Source organism: Uranotaenia lowii, chromosome 2 (genome assembly GCF_029784155.1).
Source record: "Uranotaenia lowii strain MFRU-FL chromosome 2, ASM2978415v1, whole genome shotgun sequence".
Taxonomy (NCBI): domain Eukaryota; kingdom Metazoa; phylum Arthropoda; class Insecta; order Diptera; family Culicidae; genus Uranotaenia; species Uranotaenia lowii.
In genome coordinates this window covers 64,378,211-64,396,467 of record NC_073692.1, presented here as the reverse complement: position 1 = coordinate 64,396,467, position 18,257 = coordinate 64,378,211, and the positions used below count along the sequence as shown (strand labels likewise).

The window sequence follows — 18,257 nt, the reverse complement described above, 5'->3', positions numbered from 1 at the left end:
TCTGTCGTCTGTCTGTCGTATTTCTGTCTGTCGTCATTCCTCCGTCCACGAATTTTATTATCTTTAAATGTACTTACTTCTAGAATGTAACTTTTTCCGATAAGCTCGATACCTACTTTTGAGGAATTTAATATTTTTTTTCCAGTAGTTTCCGTTTAATAGTTTCGAAAAAAATCATTAAATCTTCCTGTTTTTATTTACAAAGTAGTTTAAAAAACAAACCGGTTCCAAACTTCTAATTCCTCTATTCAGCTATATCCTTTGAATTATGTAGCTTAGGTTTCGGCACTTTCAGCCAAACTACTTACGGGCTCTTCATTGGGCTAAAAAAAAAATATAAAAGAAGAAAGACCAGAATGATACCAAACAACTAATAAAAAACCAATAAATCAATGCTCAATGGTTCAACACACACAGAAAAAAAGGAATCATTTCAGCCGGTAGATCTCTGCCAAGAATGCCACAAAGGAAACAAACCGCTCGATCCAACACTACACTATTTTGAAATGAAAAACAGAAGAGAACACAAAAAAAGCAGAAACTATAAACAAACCGGCCCAACAGCCTGAACAGCCTTCCGGGTATCGTCACCTGTCAGCGAGGGCCACCGGTCATTAATCTTCCGCCTCTGATTCAGCTCCGCCACCTTGGACAGCACCTTGGACCGGTCCTGCAGCCGGGGGGCCACGTGTCTCCGGAGATCGTCATTCTGGTCCACTAATTGATAGATGGCCTAGTTTTTTCGGGTCCGGGTGGAAGTGCGGCGACGTGTCCGTCAGTCAGTCGGTCCGAACGTAAAACGAGGGGGAAAGGATGCAGTTTGGGTTCCATGGAAAGAGGGTCGAAATTGGAAAGTAAATATATTGGGAAAAACACCTCTCCGTCCGACTGAATTCATCACTAGGAGCAAGGACTAATCGAATTCGAAAACGGACTGAAAATGGGATAACGCTTACCTAATATTATTGGAAAAGGGTGAAAAAGTAAGAAAGAATTGATTTCTTGAATGAGATAAGTCAAAGGTGATCTTTAAAAGTTAACTGATGATTAATATTCCGATAATATTACACAGAAGATGAAGAAGGAGTTTCCTGTTGCTTATTATTTGATGATTAAAATTTGACGAAATTTAGTGTCGTTTAAGTTGAAAGTCAAAAGACAGCTTCAGCGAAGTTGATTCAACAATAATTGTTTTTTCCATCATGTCGCTGATGATTTTATGATTAAATTTAAATAATAATTATAATAATAATAATAATAATGTTTAATAATAGCTTTATAAAAGCTTTGGTGTCCAAAATTTTAAAGCATAATGATTTAATCGAGGTTGAAAAAATTGGTCATAATGGCGTTTCTAGGATAGGACCAAATAGACAGATTTTGGCTTTATTAGTGTTCTGGTGATGTTATGGAATGCGCTTTAGCTTTTTATGAAGATTTTTGCTATAGTCCCTACGAAATTTTGCTGCCAATAATAAAGCTAAAATTCTTACTTGGGGAGAGTTCTTCCTTCCAGGAGCCTCCAGAATCTGCTGCTGCTGCTCCGAGACAGCTAGAGAAGAACGTCTGGTACAGCAATGGAACGACACATTAAGCCTAGTCCACACTAGGCAACATGAACTGCGATTTTTGTTATGTAACGGACTTTGTTGTCTGTAGTTGTTGTTGGAAACCTCATTGTCTCCCTAAGAAAATGGGAGACGCTGAGACCGTCTCGAGACAAACCGTCTCCTAGTGTGGACTAGGCTTTACGTTTGACATTCTAATTGTTGTTGTCTAGCTGTGTTTTTGTTCACGTGGTTACGCGTGTTTTTGTTTGACATCTTACACTCTTAACTATAAATATACGAGTTTGGCTCGATTTAACACAATCACTACACGCTCTAAATTGAACAAACTGTACAAACCAATAACTTAATTTTTACGCTTCACCGGCTAATTGTCTTTTTATTTATGAGTTACTCTGGTTACCTTTCTTCAAAAATTTAAAAATGAGCTATTGTATGTAGCATTTAGCTTTATAACTCTAACCATGAGATAACGCAACGAGAAGTAGAGTGTCCATTTCCCGGCCATTTTAGCGTTCCCGGGAATCGGGAAATCTGAAGATCCTTTTCCCGGGAATTCCCGGGATCCCGGGAAAAATTGAAACTAAAGACATTAACATGAAGATCTTAATCCTTTACTGCGTATGAATTCTTAGCAATATGATATTGTTAAATTTGAGGTAGTACCTAGTATTGCAAAATATTTCAAACTTTTTTAATGCGTCAAAAATTCAATAAGCATACCCAGACCCAAAAACAAAGTACTTTAACAGAAAAACTGGTCTGATTCTAGCTTCAAAAATTTGAAATAATTGAGAAAGATTTCTCACTATCGATAGAAGTTAGTTAGCTACACTGTAACCCATCGAACATCGTAAATTTTCAGATAACTATCCATTTGTTTAACAATATGTCATTTCTATGCTGATGATTTTGCTACTGTAGCGTTTCATTATAGGTTTTATAGATTCTTTGGCGTTTTTCACTATTACACTAAGTTTTAGATAGAATAAAAACATGTTTTTATCAAATTCCTTGTGTTAACCAGATTCACGAAAAAAAAAATTGAGACTAAGCCATCAAAATTATCCAACAATCGAGTGTCCAGTCAGTTAATCAGTGGTAGAACTATCATTTTCCTTGCCCAATATGACTCATTTTTGGAATTTAGATCGTGTAAATTTGTAATAATTTAGAACATTTTACTGGGTTCGAGAATTCCCGGGATTTTTTAAGTGATTCCCGGGATTCGGGAATTACCGAATTTTTCTAATTCCCGGGAATTCCCGACCGGGAAATCCCGGGTAGGACACTTTAACGAGAAGGTACATTCCGGGACAAATATTCCCTGACCGAAAAGGAAGGTTAAACATAGATACCAAAAGCTGCTGTTCCAACCTTTTAACACCCCAGATGCTTACCTCAATCAAATCAACGGGAAATGGTGGTGAAAAGGATGCCTCTTGAATTGAGTCAATTGGATTACTGGTGGTATAATTAAATCATTATCAATGGGCTATCCTCGAATTAAAAGCACTGCCATTACCTTCCCCGTTTTATTACTATTTTCTTATGAAACTCGATGGGATCTTGTTGTTGATCTAGACTGGTATTAACATTCTTAAATCCAATTTTCAAATCTATGTAGACCTCTTTCCGGTAAGCACTTGGCTGCTCATCATGTTCTGCCTCCGTTTGTTCGGTTGTTGTTGGTTCCACTTGCAACTCGTCTTCCTGCGATTGATCATCTGTTGATTCTTGAACTTCATTGTTTTGATCCGTTTTAATTTCCTCATCTTCAGTCGGACCAACATCAGCCATTTCCGTTGCCGTCTCGACTTCGTTTTGTTCTACTTTCGAACACTGTTGCGCACAATCGCAAACCGCATTCGATTGATGTTCATAATGTTGATGGTAAATGGTCTGCTTATCGGAGTTCTGGCTCACGGAAATTTTCTTATCATTCCAGCCAGACTCACTGCTCTTCCGCTTCCGGTTGCCATCATCAAACACATGACTGACAGGGTGCCGATCCATTTCCTGCTCCACATTTCTTCGCATATTATTAGAATCAGCGGGATCAGAAGAATCGGTTTGCCCGGAAGTGCCGTCATCGCCACCGGAAACGCCCTGGTGCCACAGGTAATCGCCGTCTCCGTTCCCTTCAACAAAATGCTCCAATCCTCCCAAACCGGAACGTAAACTTTGATGGCTCTTATCAGTGTCATAATCAAACGCTGATTCAACTTCGCCCTCATTGACCCCCACTACCTCATCCGACTGCTGCTCACCCTCAATGGAGAGTAATTTTCTTTTGAATCTGCCCGGCATGGTTAAGTCCCTTTCATCGCTGCCGCTGCCATTGTCATCGAGTTTCCTTTCACCGGCGACGACATCACGCCACTTTTCCACCGAAGACGACAACATCAGGCCAACTGTCGTGTCATCGATTTCCGTCGATGATCCTCCCCCGGCTTCTCTTGATGGTCGCCTGGCCACAATCACATCTTCCCCGGCCGAAGTCGGATTTGCCATTTTATACTCGTAATCATCGACTTCAACGTGGCAGCCATTCGGCTTGTTACAGTCGTTACTGTTTTGATCCTTGTTACCATTATCAGAAATCCGGTCTGCCATCCCCCTCATCATGCCACGTGGCTCTTTCTTCAAGCCTGAAAAGTCGAGAAAAAAAGCAAAAAAAACATCAAATGATACAAACAAACGAAGTGGTGCCGAGAGCTCGCGCCCTCCATCAGTTGTTGAAAAATCCATTCAAATCGAGAAATTGCTAGCCTAGCTGATTAATATTCTCGCAGAAGGACTGACTGACTGAATCCTTCATTCCACCCATCGAAATTTGACGGCGTTGGCAAAATTCCCCTGCGCCGCCGTTACAACCAATACACATTTATGATTATTATTACCATTGAGATTGTTTGCCAGTTTGCCTTCGGGATGATAATTTCGATTCGTGGATGATTCGACGATGCTGATGGCCCTTTTGTTACGGAGAAGCACGAAAGGAAATTTGACTTTTCCCCTTGAATTGAATTGTAATGGTTGGTAAAATGCTTAGCACCTTATTAGCAACAGTTATTTATTTGGTTAGATGTCGCAGGTCTATGGTAATCAACTTATATGGGGTCAAAGTCTTGCTTAATGAACTTTCAGGGATCATGGAAGGTTTAACAACCAATTTAGGTTTGAGTAGAAACATTTAGTGGTATGAATAAGGTTTAGCAATTGCTTCGGTAGCTTTTACTTAGCTCGAAATCAATCAAAGCAAAAGTCAAAAGCATTTGCTTAGTTTGGTATGAATAAACATTTGCTTAGCGGATGTGTACTAAAGTCTTAGAACATAGCTTTTGCTTCGAAAAATAGAGCTATCCAACCAGCAGAATCTGAAGTTTTCTAAAGTAAAATGAAAGAAGCCGATCAGAAAATTGAAAAGTACGGCTAAAGTAGCCTTGAACTCGACGAAGCGGTTGGTGGGTGTAAGAACGACCGGATTTTTTTTTTGGTAAATGCGTGCTCGTATGTTGATGTTTAAAGAAAAATGAAAACATATTCGAATATTGTCAAACGAAAAATTTCCTAACTTTAATATTTATCATAAGCTCTTCCACATGTTTTCGGATCGGGATAATCCGATGTATAAAAAAATAGCAATAGGCGCGCATTTTAATTTAGATTTTTTTAAATCTTAGGATTATAACAAAATTACATAAAAATGAGAGATCTGTATAATATTTTAAATTATTACAATTTATTTCTTACTTTGAGCCAATTGGGACTTCTTCCACTATAACCAGATTTTTTTTTAATTTGAAATATTTACTAATTTATTTTTTTAATTTTATCTTAGACGAATGATTTTATACAACGAAAGGAATATGAACAAAGTTGGGTTATCACTTCAAATTTTCTAATCCATGTTGTTTATCTATGTTGAAAATGCCTTTTTGAATTGTTTTGAAGTGAAATATTGCTAATTTGATAAATTCATGACGTTATTAAAGAATTTTTTATTGCAAAAGTCTGCTACCGAGCATGCTTAGAAAATAAAGAAATTGCTAGGAGATTTGTCGAGCAATTGCTTCAGATTTGAGCTTTATTCATACCAAACTAGCTTGTTCTAAAAGTAAAAGCTCCTGACTGAGAAAACAGCTGTCAAAAAAACTTTATTCATAACAACCGAAGCAATTGCTTTAAGCGACTGCTCGACTGCTCGATTTAGTTTAGCAAAAGCAATTACTAGGTTTTTTTCATACCACCCATTGAGCTGTGGCTAGGTAGTACAGAACTAGAGAAAGAATTTGGAAGTAGAGCAATTTGCAGAGTTCTATATTTTTAAATAAAAGTTTTTAAATAACAAAGGCCGGAATATCAACCAAACCACTTTACTCTTATGTCTGTTGAGGATATTCAGGTATTCAGATTTGATTCATTTTTGACGCACATTTGCTACAAAGTTTTTACTGTACCTTCCCGATAACAACACTCAGCTAAAAACGGAATACCTAGTTTTCAAAATGACGTCCAAGCAAGGGAGCTACGAATCAGAAACTAAAACTAAACTACACGCACGCAGAAATAGAAACATTGTTGAAACAGCCGTCACCAAAGCAATAAAAGTGTTCAGGAACGTATTTCGACAACTAGGAAGCCGGAATCTGTGGGAAATCAAAATCCGGGAGCCGCAGTGACGAACAAAAGAGTGGCTAGCACTTTCAAGCGAAATTCCAATCTCTCCGTCTGAGATGTCTCTAATAAGTTGGAAATATCGTCTACAACCGTACATGAAGCTTAAACACAATCCAAACTAGCCACTTATAAGAAGATAGTGACTACTAATCGCAATGAAAAGCAAAACCTTACGGCAAAAACCAGATCTCGGAAGCTGTCGTTGTTGTCGTTGTTGTCGTTGTAGTTGTTGACAAAACTTGATTGCGTGGTAAAGGACGACGAAACCCACGCCAAGGCAGACTTCGGACAGCTTCCGGGACAAGAGTTTAATGTAGCAACCGGATGGGACAGACATTTTCTAGCATATCATACTATCGAAGTTTGCCAAGAAATATCTCGTTAGACCAAGCCCACCAACGGTTGCTAAACCTCGAATCGAGTACATTCAGCAACATATCTATCAACCCATCATCGCACCAACAGTCGCTAACTTGATTCGAGAAATAGCATTCGAGAAGTAGGTTGTAACAAGATGTCGCCTTCAGATAATAAACAAACACAAATATCAACCTGGATGACAACAATGAGTGCGAAAATCAGTAAATAGATAAAAACGCAACCAATCAAACCATCTAAAATACCGACCGAAATAGCAACGCCCGGTGGGCTTGGTCTTAGGGAAGCTACCTGAGGCTTATAAAGCGACATTTTCGTTGCAGTCGGGACCGTCAACCAGGAAATTTACGTATAACAGTGTCTTTAAAAGCGTTTGCTGGCTTTGCTGAAGAAACATGACTTGCCTGGGCTGTTTTGACCAGATTTGGCATCCTGCCATTATGAAAAAAGGCCATGGAGTGGTATGCCCTAACAACATTCAGGTTGTGCTCAAGGATTAGAACCCTCCCAACACACCAGAACTTCTCCCAATCGAAAATTTTGGACAATTGTTAAGCAAAACTGTAAGAAAACAAAAAAAAACTGTAAGCAGCGAGAAGCTATTCAAAGCAAACCGACGTTCTGCGCCGAAGAAAGTGTATAAGGTGACTATAAAAAATCAGATGGCAGAAAGAAACTTTGATTTTTTTTAATAAACAAATAATCGATTTACACGCAATTTATTTTGACAATTTTTTGATCGGAACACCCTTTGAATCGACACACTGGTTGATGGTTTCCAGCGACATGTTAAAGTACTGGAGAAGTAGGGTGAACTGCTCGAGCATTCAGAAACTCCGCTCATCCTCGTCCTGACGAATAAGTTAGATTCGGAGACGATTCGTGCATGGGAGCAAGTACTCGACAGACGAACGAGGTGAAATACGACGAACTCATCGAGTTCTATTTCAACAAGTCCGGATGTTGAAATCCGTGCACAGCGATTTCCACTATCGTTCCTCAGGGTTCACCGCTTCCAAGACAAATTCCGAAGAAGCAAGCTCTTATCAAATCTATCTTTAATGCAGCAACGTTCAATTCAGCTCAATTCAGTACTTCGCTATGCCTCTTTTGCCTGAAACAACATCCGGTGCACCAATGTCTAGCATTTCAGCACATGTCAATCTCACAGCGCGGTGAAAGCTCGTTATAAAAAACAGTCGTGTAAAACGAAATTTCTGTGTAGATCAAGCAAAACATCACACCGTATTACACAATCACCAAACACCACCTCTAGATAAACTCTCTACTGAGGAACCACATCACGTAAAAGCGAATCCAGGGCCCAGCGGATTGGCAAGCCCGCCAGAAATAAATCTTAATACCCGTGCATTCCGATTCAATCGTTCTCTTGGAGACAGTTAGCGCTGTTAGTTATCGACCGACACGGCAGAATTATTCCTGCTAGAGCTCTGCTTGATTTTGCAGCGATATCCAACTTCATCACGAAGAAGCTGGCGAACAAACTCGCCACCGTCAAAGCCCCGTGGACATCGCAGTCAAGCACAAGTTAGCTAGCAAGATCTTATCCAGTAATAGCGACTTTTTCACCACCCTCGATTTCCTCGTCATGAAGAAACCCACATCACCACATCTCCGATCGATACAACTGCCTGGAGAATACCAAAGATTCCAGTACAACGTTTAAGCTACAATAGACATGATCATTTGTGGAGAATGTTACCATGAGTTCCACACAGACGTACGCCATTCCCTTTGTAACCCTTCGTTTTATCCATTTTGGTGGACACCCTTTTTAACTGGATAGGCTCCGATAGCCGATTTAGCTCAGGCAAAGTGGATCCCAGGTCCACCAACGCATCACGAGCCTGTCCACCGTTGGTCAAACACAAGAAACGATCCCTGGGGAGTTCCAGCCAATAGAAACCGTCGATTGGAGCCCGCCTGAGGATGAAAGCTGAACCCTCCACCACTCTCCAGACCGAATGAAATCAACCTTGGAGATTCTCGAACGAATGCCCTAAACACAGATAAACACCACATGATCAATCAGAAGTAGGTTCAGCTTGGAAATGCGCACCGCAGCGATCCTGTTGAAGATTACAAAAAATACTGCTCTCTGCCACTACCGAATGCGTGGTATTCAACGCATCCTGTGAGCTCAACTCAGGGTGCGCGCTCAAAGATACGCTTCTCGTCGGTACAGTCGTTCAACACAGTCCGCCGTCGAAAAGCCGCCATGGTCAACGACGAAAAAGAAAACGCTGTCTATGATTCTGCTGCTACGTTGTACCTTTGGCCAAGCAGCCCTCTGTTACCTGTCTGAAGTTATGTGCGACTGTTGCCAATGGAATCGTTCTGGATACCCGGCCACCCCATCGTTAGAGAACTGTCACTGCTAAACGCGCAGATGATATCGAGATTGGTACAGACGAACACAATATGACCAACAAACTGTGCATTACTCTCCAGCCTTCCGACTTCCCCGATAAGTCTCAGTGCTGCTGAGACCCTTACACCGCAATCCTCGTCGATGGAACACTAGTCCTGTTTCGCCACCTAGCGGCCAATAGGTCGCCTTGCAAAGCCTCATCCAGGTCGAGACGGAATCGTTCCAGTTTTAGGACTGGAGACAGCCAAGCAAGATGGTTATCAGCAATTTTGGCAAATTTCAGTCGATTTCGTTCGATCCTGACCTATGCCTAGTAGTCGATGTTATCGAAAGACTATCAAAGTCGTCTACGAGTTAAATGACCAAGCTACAATGTCAGCCAGGCAGCAATGTCAATATTGAATGGAATTTTTGCACTCCACTCGCATAACACATACGAAGAAAAAAATTGGTATCAAGCATCATGTCGTTTATTTAACTTGGTTTTACAGTGCATTGAAAATAAAGTTAAGATAAAATTAGTTTTAATAACTTTACTTGATACATTTCAAACTATGCTATAACATCGACATATTTAGATACATTTTGACTTTGTCCAACATTAGGAACACACTGAAAAAAGTGTTCTGAATTATGGACATAACATTTTTTATAAGTTTTACTTGAAAAAACATGGTTTATAAATTCTAACTACAAAATTCAGCTTTAATCTTCCATTGTTGCTATTATGTGCACAGTTCGATGCACGAGCCTTTGAAATTCACTTAAAAGTACAGACAGAGTACGAAAGAGCTTCAGCACCGTCTAAAATCAGCATTATTTTATCTAGAAATTGTAGAATTTTCCAACTATGTTCTGAAGACAGCGAACCAGTCCCAATTTGAATAACAAAAAAGTCAGTGAAATTTATACCAAAATGTATATCTCTTCATTCCTTTGTGCTCTTAATTCAGCACAGTTAGATTGATGTTCTGCACCAGAGCGCATTGTGAGGTACTTAATTAAAAAAAATTACCGTGTTTGAAACTAGTCTGATCTTTCCGGATTCTGAATTTCCAGCATGTTAAAAATGACAATAACAACAAAAAATAGCTTATCTTACCTTCATAAACACCTATAGTTTTGTTTCCATTTTCAAATACTGGAGCAATGCCATATCGAAAACGCTCTACGACGATCGGCCGATGACTTCTCTTGGAATAAGATTTCTTCCCAGTTGATGTGTTCTCAACTTCGGTAGCACCATTCCACTCTTGCTGTGCTTCATCCTCAAACGAACTCAGAACCGTCTCCTTTTCCAGCACTTCCTAAAGCGGAAGAGAAAACCCGACACAAAAACTCATCAAAAATTAATAGTTTTTAATGTGTAACGTAATTTAAGTCATCCACTGCACCGGAAACAAGCGACAACTACAAAACCCGTTATCCTTTGGCCCACTTAGGAAATCAACAATCTATGTGTATGGGGGTCTAGAAACTATGTATTTAAATATGTAGACAGAATCAAGGAACGGGGAAAAGTTTCATTGGAGAGCGGACCAGACTAGCTAACTAACTAACGCTACGAGGAGGTGGTAGTTTGGCAAAGGTGACAGCTTACATTGAGAAAGCACATTTCCAACCCACAAACATATGGTACGCTTCCATGCAGACGCTTTGAATACTGAACGCTATGCAGTGGTATTAAAAGTGTCACTTTTAACTTTTTAATTTTTTTTTACATTGTCGAATGACTTTTTAAGATCTCTTTTATGAAATTTTAAAAAAAATTTAAATAAATTTGATTGAAAATTCAACCCTAAAGATGAGAAAAATGCCATGCCAACAATAAAAAAGAATTCTAGACACATCCTAGGCCAAGGGTAAAAATGTATGCATAAATTAACTCATCATCTGGCAACCTGACATTGCGAAAAGAAAGCTTTTAAGTGAAAATGGCACTAATATTAAATGTACACAGCAAAAAATTTCTAAAAGTATACGGAATCTAAAACACGCGTGATCTATTTTTTTCTCAAGTATAATCAATAAAAGATGTAATGTTCCACTCCTTTTGATGTAATTTTAGTCTGTTCTCAAAAAGCGAATAGGAATAAATTGTTTTGCTATAATTTTACATTCCGTGATGTAAAAATAAAGCGGCCAATGAAATTTATATCGCAAGCAGTGTAAAATTATATCTGTTGATTTAAAATTGAATGCAATTGTTTGTTTGTTTTTTTTGTATACCATTTGTCAGTCGAGTCATTCTTCGGAAACCGAACGTCTTCGTTTCAATACGCAGCTTAATCATCTCTATACATAGCTAAAGTGGTAAATTTCTAAAGTAAAATACAAACGAATGATGTTATAGAAATTAATTATTTGTTTCTCGATTACAGCGACGGCAGATGTTGCACTGGCAGGGATCCGGAATATTGCCAGGAGAGGAATTTGCGTGAACAATCCGAGGCATTTGTGAGCAAAAATCCCTCCTGACCCGGTAGTGACCTGTATTAATGGACACATGACTGTCCGGAACGAGATTTCGTTTGGTTTCCCCAGTGAGCGGTTAAAATATCAGCAGAATATGAATATATTCGTATTCTACCGTGCCCCAGCCTGGCGGTGCTCGTGATGGTGGGTGTTCTTTGGTTTTTCTTTACTATTTATGTTTTTTTTGAATAAATGTTTAATAATAGCAAACTGTAGTGTAGTTTTCTTCTCAAGACTCATAATATTTCAATATTTCATAAAAATTGCAAATATCCCGAGGAATATCTAAAATTTTACATCGCTGTGTATTTTTACACGACAGTAAGCTGTTCTCTTTTCGTGCATCGTTTATGGTCTAAATTTACACGGCTCAATGTAATGATGATGTAAATTTAGATTGAAAACGATGTTCCGTTTTCGTGCATCGTTTTCAATCTAAAATTACACGAATTTTTCTTGCTGTGTAAAATATAACGGTAAACATGCATTCTCCTAAGCCAAACGATGAAGCGAGGAGCTGAAACGCATCTTTAACTAATTTCTGTTGCTCTGAAGAGAAAGGTAAAAAAATGGTGAAATTATTTTCATCATTCGGTTCGACGAACGATTTTTTTTATTAACTGAAAGCAATGCCGTAAGTAGTGATTTTTTTTCCATTTTCAAGGAATAATGAACTGAATTCCTCATTGTCATTCTTCTTTAATTATGGCAGTGTTAAACACATTTTGTTCATTCTTTTCGGTTTGGTTTCAAATTGTAAATGAAATCCAATGTTTGTTTCTCCTTCTTCTTATCTTTATTATGAATACTGTGTTGTGGCTGAATATTGTTTGAAAAACGTATTTGAGTTGCGTTTCGAGAATACTTAAACTATAAATTATGTACCCACCGGTTGAGAAACAAAAGAGGTAAAGCGATTTTAAACGAGGTGTGTTCATTTGACTCGCAAGGTCCAATAAGATTTTTTTTTAGCCTGGGCTTTCAGGGTGTGTCCATAAAAAAATAGTAATGATGAAATGTTTGTCAGAATTAAGGCTTAGCTTAGCTTGGCTAAGCTTAATTGACTACTCACATCCACCTGTATCATTGAACTCGCAATGCTGCTTTATCAATTTTCATAAAATAATCAGCTCTGAGAAAGTTTAATTTTTATTGTTAATGAATGATTTCATTTTGTCCCTTTTTTACAATGAATGCATTTCGAAAACCATGATCGTAGGCGTGGCTCAGTAAAACGAGTTCCACATCGCCAATAGTTGCTACTCCGTGATTGATCGAGGCCATAAATTTTGATCAAAGGTCACAAGAATGATGCTTGAGATTAGCAACACATGCTCATTGTACAAAACTCTTTTCACATCAATAACGGCGCCGGCCCCGTCGTAGTAGTCAATGGATATATTGGAAAAGAGAGAAAAAAGGATGAAAGATCTAATTTGTGCATTAGGACCGAAGTCACCTCTGCATCCTAGCAAATAATTTTTTAGGGATGGGTAAAAGGATATGATAAGGAGACACTTTTGATAAGTTTGGAGATCTTTATAAACAATCTATGTTATTCTGCACTCCTGCTGATTGCTTGAGAAATTTGGAAATTTAAAAGATGGTTGAAGATGATGTTTCTATGTTACTTTTCAACGAACAACTTTTACAAATTCTATGGTACGCATCGATCTAATCTGTTGCTCTTATCCAAATATGAACACTTTTTCTCAAATATATTTCCAGCAAACAAAATTTGTAAGACATTTTATATACATTTTAGAATCATCGCATAAAACTCAATAAACAGCATTTACCTACCAAAGTGGAGGCAATGGGTGGTATGAAAAAAACTTAGTAATTGCTTTTGCTAAACTGAATCGAGCAGTCGAGCAGTCGCTTAAAGCAATTGCTTCGGTTGTTATGAATAAAGTTTTTTTTGACAGCTGTTTTCTCGGTCAGGAGCTTTTACTTTTAGAACAAGCTAGTTTGGTATGAATAAAGCTCAAATCTGAAGCAATTGCTCGACAAATCTCATAGCAATTGCTTTATTTTCTAAGCATGCTCGGTAGCAGACTTTTCCTATAAAAAATTCTTTAATAACGTCATGAACTTATCAAATTAGCAATATTTCACTTCAAAACAATTCAAAAAGGTATTTTCAACATGGATAAAGAAAAGTCGAAGTGATAACCCAACTTTTTTCATATTCATGTCGTTGTATAAAATCATTCGTGTAAGATGACAATAAACAAATCAATTAGTAAATATTTCAAATTAAAAAAAAATCCGGCTATAGTGGAAGAAGTCTCAATTGACCCAAAGTAAGAAATAAATTGTAATAATTTAAAACATTATACAGATCTCTCATTTTTATATAATTTTTTATAATCCTAAGATTAAAAAAAATCTAAATTCAAATGCGCGCCTATTGCATATTTTTTTTATACATCGGATTATCCCGATCCGAATACATGTGGGAGAGCTTATGATAAATATTAGAGCTAGGCCATTTTTTGTTTGACAATATTCGAATATGTATTCATTTTTCTTTAAACATCAACATACGAGCACGCATTAACAAAAAAAATCCGGCCGTTCTTACACGCACCACCCGCTTCGTCGACTTCAAGGCTACTTTAGCCGTACTTTTCAATTTTCTGATCGTCTTCTTTCATTTTACTGTAGAAAACTTCAGATTCTGCTGGTTGGATAGCTCTATTTTTCGAAGCAAAAGCTATGTTCTAAGACTTTAGTACACATCCGCTAAGCAAATGTTTATTCATACCAAACTAAGCAAATGCTTTGGACTTTTGCTTTGATTGATTTCGAGCTAAGTAAAAGCTACCGAAGCAATTGCTAAACCTTATTCATACCACTAAATATATCTAGACCGCTGCAAAAAATAACTTTTTGCTCCATATGTTTTTTCGATGCCTTTTGAATCACCAAGCATCCCTGTAGAATTTTAGATGATTTGTTTGATTCCTGAGTAGGCGCAACGCGTTTTCATTTTGTATGGACATTTGTAAGGAAGAAGAAATTTTTGCACAATAAATAATCCAGAAAATTCAAATAAGCTTGAAATTAAGTTGGTCTTTGATTTTTGGTTTTGACTATTTTTAAGCTTCATTTTTTGCTAACATGACAAGCAGCTCAGTGTTTCATGAAAAAAGTTAAAACCATTTCAAAATAAAAAATCTGAATCCATTGAAAAGTATTAAAAAACCGTAGACTTTGCATGCTAGAGCTTTTAATAATTTCATGATATGTTTTTGCAAAGGCCATATAAATCAATAAATTCCCTGGCTATGCAAAGTAATTTTTTGAGATTTTTTTTTTCATCCTATGGTTTCACAGCCGTGAAATAACAGTCGAAAACGCTAAAATTAAAGCAATTAATTTTGAACACAAAAATTTTGTATAACATCGAATATCTTTTCTGGGGTACAAGTGAGGTTTGTTCTTTGTTCACATGAATTGTACCGCAAGAGCAAGAATCAAAGAATATTTTTCATCCAAAACTATATTTTTAGGATTTTTCAGTACATCTCTGGCGCCTTGTTGCGCTAATTCAGGACTGGATGGATGGCTTCCAAAATTTTTTTTAAGCTATTTCCGGCAGCAAAAACAACCTAAACAAGTTATGGGAGGTGTAAAAATTAAAGAATTCGAAATTTCCGTACAAAACTTGCAGCTGTCTAATATACACATATATTTTTAACTTCTTACTTTAGTAATAAGAATTAAAAAAAATTGGACGATTTGCTCTCAATGCATGCTAACCGTTGCCAGCGACAATACTTGTGGCTTCTCTCATTGGAATTTTTTTCCAAATCAACTATCTGATTTTTAGCAATCTGGTTGCACTGTTTATGGCAAAGATAACAACAAGCTTGTTTTCTCCAAGGGATTGAAATCAAGAGAGAATTCTTGGCGTTTGGAGTCGAGGGATTGCATTGGAGAGAGAATTCTTTGCATTTGGAATGGTAATGATCAAAATTCCACAACTGCTTAAAAAATTGCAACAATTTGCAACAATTAGCACATTTTCACTCTCTCTGAGCACCGGTTCCTCTCATTTTAACTTAAACCTTCTAATTCTCTCTAACAAATTGCCACAAATTACCACAAATTCAATCATTGGCAGCAAAATTTGTTTGATCATTGACGATGATTCTCCGTTTATCTCAGTCCCCTGTTTGGAGTGGTAATGATCAAATTACACAACTGCTTCACAAATTGCAAAAATTTGCAACAATAAGCACATTTTCACTCTCTCTGAGCACTGGTTTTTCTCGTTTGAACCCAAATCTTCTAATTTTCTCTAACAAATTGCCACAAGTTACCACAAAATTCAATCATTGGCCGCACAGTTTGTGTGATCATTGACGAATTTTCTCCCTTCATTTCAGTTCCCCGGTTTTTTTCACTTGAATCCCGCGCGGGAGAACAAATTTGCAAAAATGGCGGACTTTTTATCATATCAGATTAGGGAGTCCCTAAGAAATTCCTAGAGCGAGAAAGAAAAGATGGAGATTCCAATATTTGCAACGTGTGGCTAAACTGAGCGGCTAACTTAAGTAAGAGAGCGTCACACATTTTTTATGTGACGAGGCCTCCCAGGAAATACACCCGTCACTCGAATATAAGTCTCATGGCGACAAACGTTTTAAGTAACCATTTTTACGATCGTTTACTTATTTGGTAGGAATTGCGATTCGCATTTACATTAATAACGATTTTAGTTATCATTTCTAATGTGATTTTATGTTTGCTGGGTTGGTTACAAAAAAAAATGCAGTGATATACATGTAAGCATAAACTTAAAAAATTAAATAATTTTGCAATCTCATAAAGTCTTTTCATTGATACTTTAAACCAACATTTCATAATTTTTGTGTATTGACCAAACAAATTCTAAAAAAAAAGATTTCACTATCTTATAAATCTCGAATGAATAACTTTTTACTGATATTTTCTTAAGAACAGATTATCACCCTGACAAAAATTATCGAAAAACGTGGGAAGCTGATCGATTATGGTTAGTCTGGTTTATAGATTTTAAAATTAAATAAATTTTGCATCAAGTTTCTTTTTTCAAGTTAAGTTTAACATATAATTATAGAAAAAAAAACTATCTATTAGATCGAAAATCATGGAACACATACATAAATATCAAAACTTGGGACTTCTAAACGTACGGAAATTCAAATCAAAAGATGCATATTTTCATGGGTTTTTGCATACATCCTTTTCTTGAGAAATCTTTTTTTATGGAATCGTATCATTTTGTCCCAAAAATGGGAGCATTGCGAACGATGTTCTGTTAAAATTTCGATTTTCTTCATTAATATAACCTAAAATTGAATTCTTTATTCACCGTGGGTAAACTTTTAAACCTTATCTTCTTCATAATCGTTAAAATAACGTTATGATCACTGAAATCAAACCGATTTGTACCTACAAATTTTTACAGATTTATTTTGAATTAGACATTTTATTTTGTACTTAAATCAAAACCACTAATATTAAGGTAAGAATATGGTACTTAACTGATTATCCCGTTAGAACATTTGATTGTAATAGATTTCTTGAATTGGATATCGCAGCTTCCATCTTGGTCTCGGTACTGTCTGTTTGAAGTCGTAACCGCTTGAAGAATTAGCTCACTGTGTCCAGTTTTCACTTACATAATTTGGAATGCGCAAGTTCAAAATCCTTAGCTTGGATTAAAGTTTGTCACAAATTTCTTCACGAAAAATTTCGCTGTCAAAAAACAACGTTTCTACGAGCAACGCCTACTTCATCTGTTTGTCAGAATAAAGGCTTCAATAAAAACTATGGGTCCTAATTCAAAGACGAGTCACTTCACTCGAGTGAGCCATTTTGGTATTACAGTAGTCGAGTCGAGTCGAACTTCAGTGAAGTAGCTAGACTAAGCTTACCAGATTGCCCGGATATTTGATGCAAAATTTCGAGAAAGTCCGGTCCAACCCGGTTGCCCGGATATTGTGAAAAAAGTCTGGATATTGCCCGGATTTTTTCACAATTTTCACAAGAAAACAAAAACAATCAAAGTTTTTGAGTAAATTTCAGCAAAATCGATTAACGGCATGGAAATTTTCAACGGTTGTTTCAAATAATTTCGTTGATTTACTTTTATAAACCTTCAAATATTAAAGTGTTGCAAAAAGTTTTTGGAAGTATGCAATTACATTAATAAAATATTAATTTAATTTATTTGCATTTTTTCTTTACTTTTATATATACCTGAATTTTGCCGGGTTTTTGGATTTGAAAAATTATATCCATGCCCGGATTTTGCCAGGTTTGATAAAATGCCGGAATTGCTAGGCCCGGATGGGAATTGAAAAAATTCTGGCAACCTTAAGCTAGATTGAGTCGACTGCTTGCAAGTTCGTGACTCAGCTGTCACGATGTTTGTTTTGATCCGGTTTTTTAAATCGATCAGTTTCACTCGACTACCGTGATACGACATTTCGCTTGACTCGACAGTGACTGGGATCGAGTAGAGTTTCTCGACTCGTTTTATGTAATAGGGCCTTATATTTTTAAGAAATCGGAATATATAGACCAAAGGTATTGGCGAAAAACCATTTTTTCATTTGTGCTTCATGGAACGCACCTACATTTTACGTGAATTTTTAGTGAGTTCAACGCGGTATGTTTATGAAAGCCACGGGGAATGTTTTTATTATCAGAATGAAAATAAGGGTGGTTTTTTGACTTTTATTTTTCATGATGATTAAAAAAAC

The 18,257-nt window shown here is 37.1% G+C and overlaps 1 protein-coding gene across 1 annotated transcript; it reads right to left on the bottom strand.

The window, feature by feature from the left end:
• Positions 1–220: 220 nt before the first annotated feature.
• LOC129748295 (uncharacterized) lies at positions 221–17,164 on the bottom strand. Its single transcript, XM_055742837.1, has 6 exons — positions 17,035–17,164; positions 10,124–10,328; positions 3,094–4,219; positions 2,969–3,032; positions 554–733; positions 221–323 (listed from the first exon to the last, which is right to left on the bottom strand). The coding sequence occupies exons 3-6, from the start codon at positions 4,194–4,196 to the stop codon at positions 276–278; spliced, it is 1,395 nt and encodes a 464-aa protein (XP_055598812.1). The 5' UTR covers positions 4,197–4,219; positions 10,124–10,328; positions 17,035–17,164; the 3' UTR covers positions 221–275.
• Positions 17,165–18,257: the final 1,093 nt, after the last annotated feature.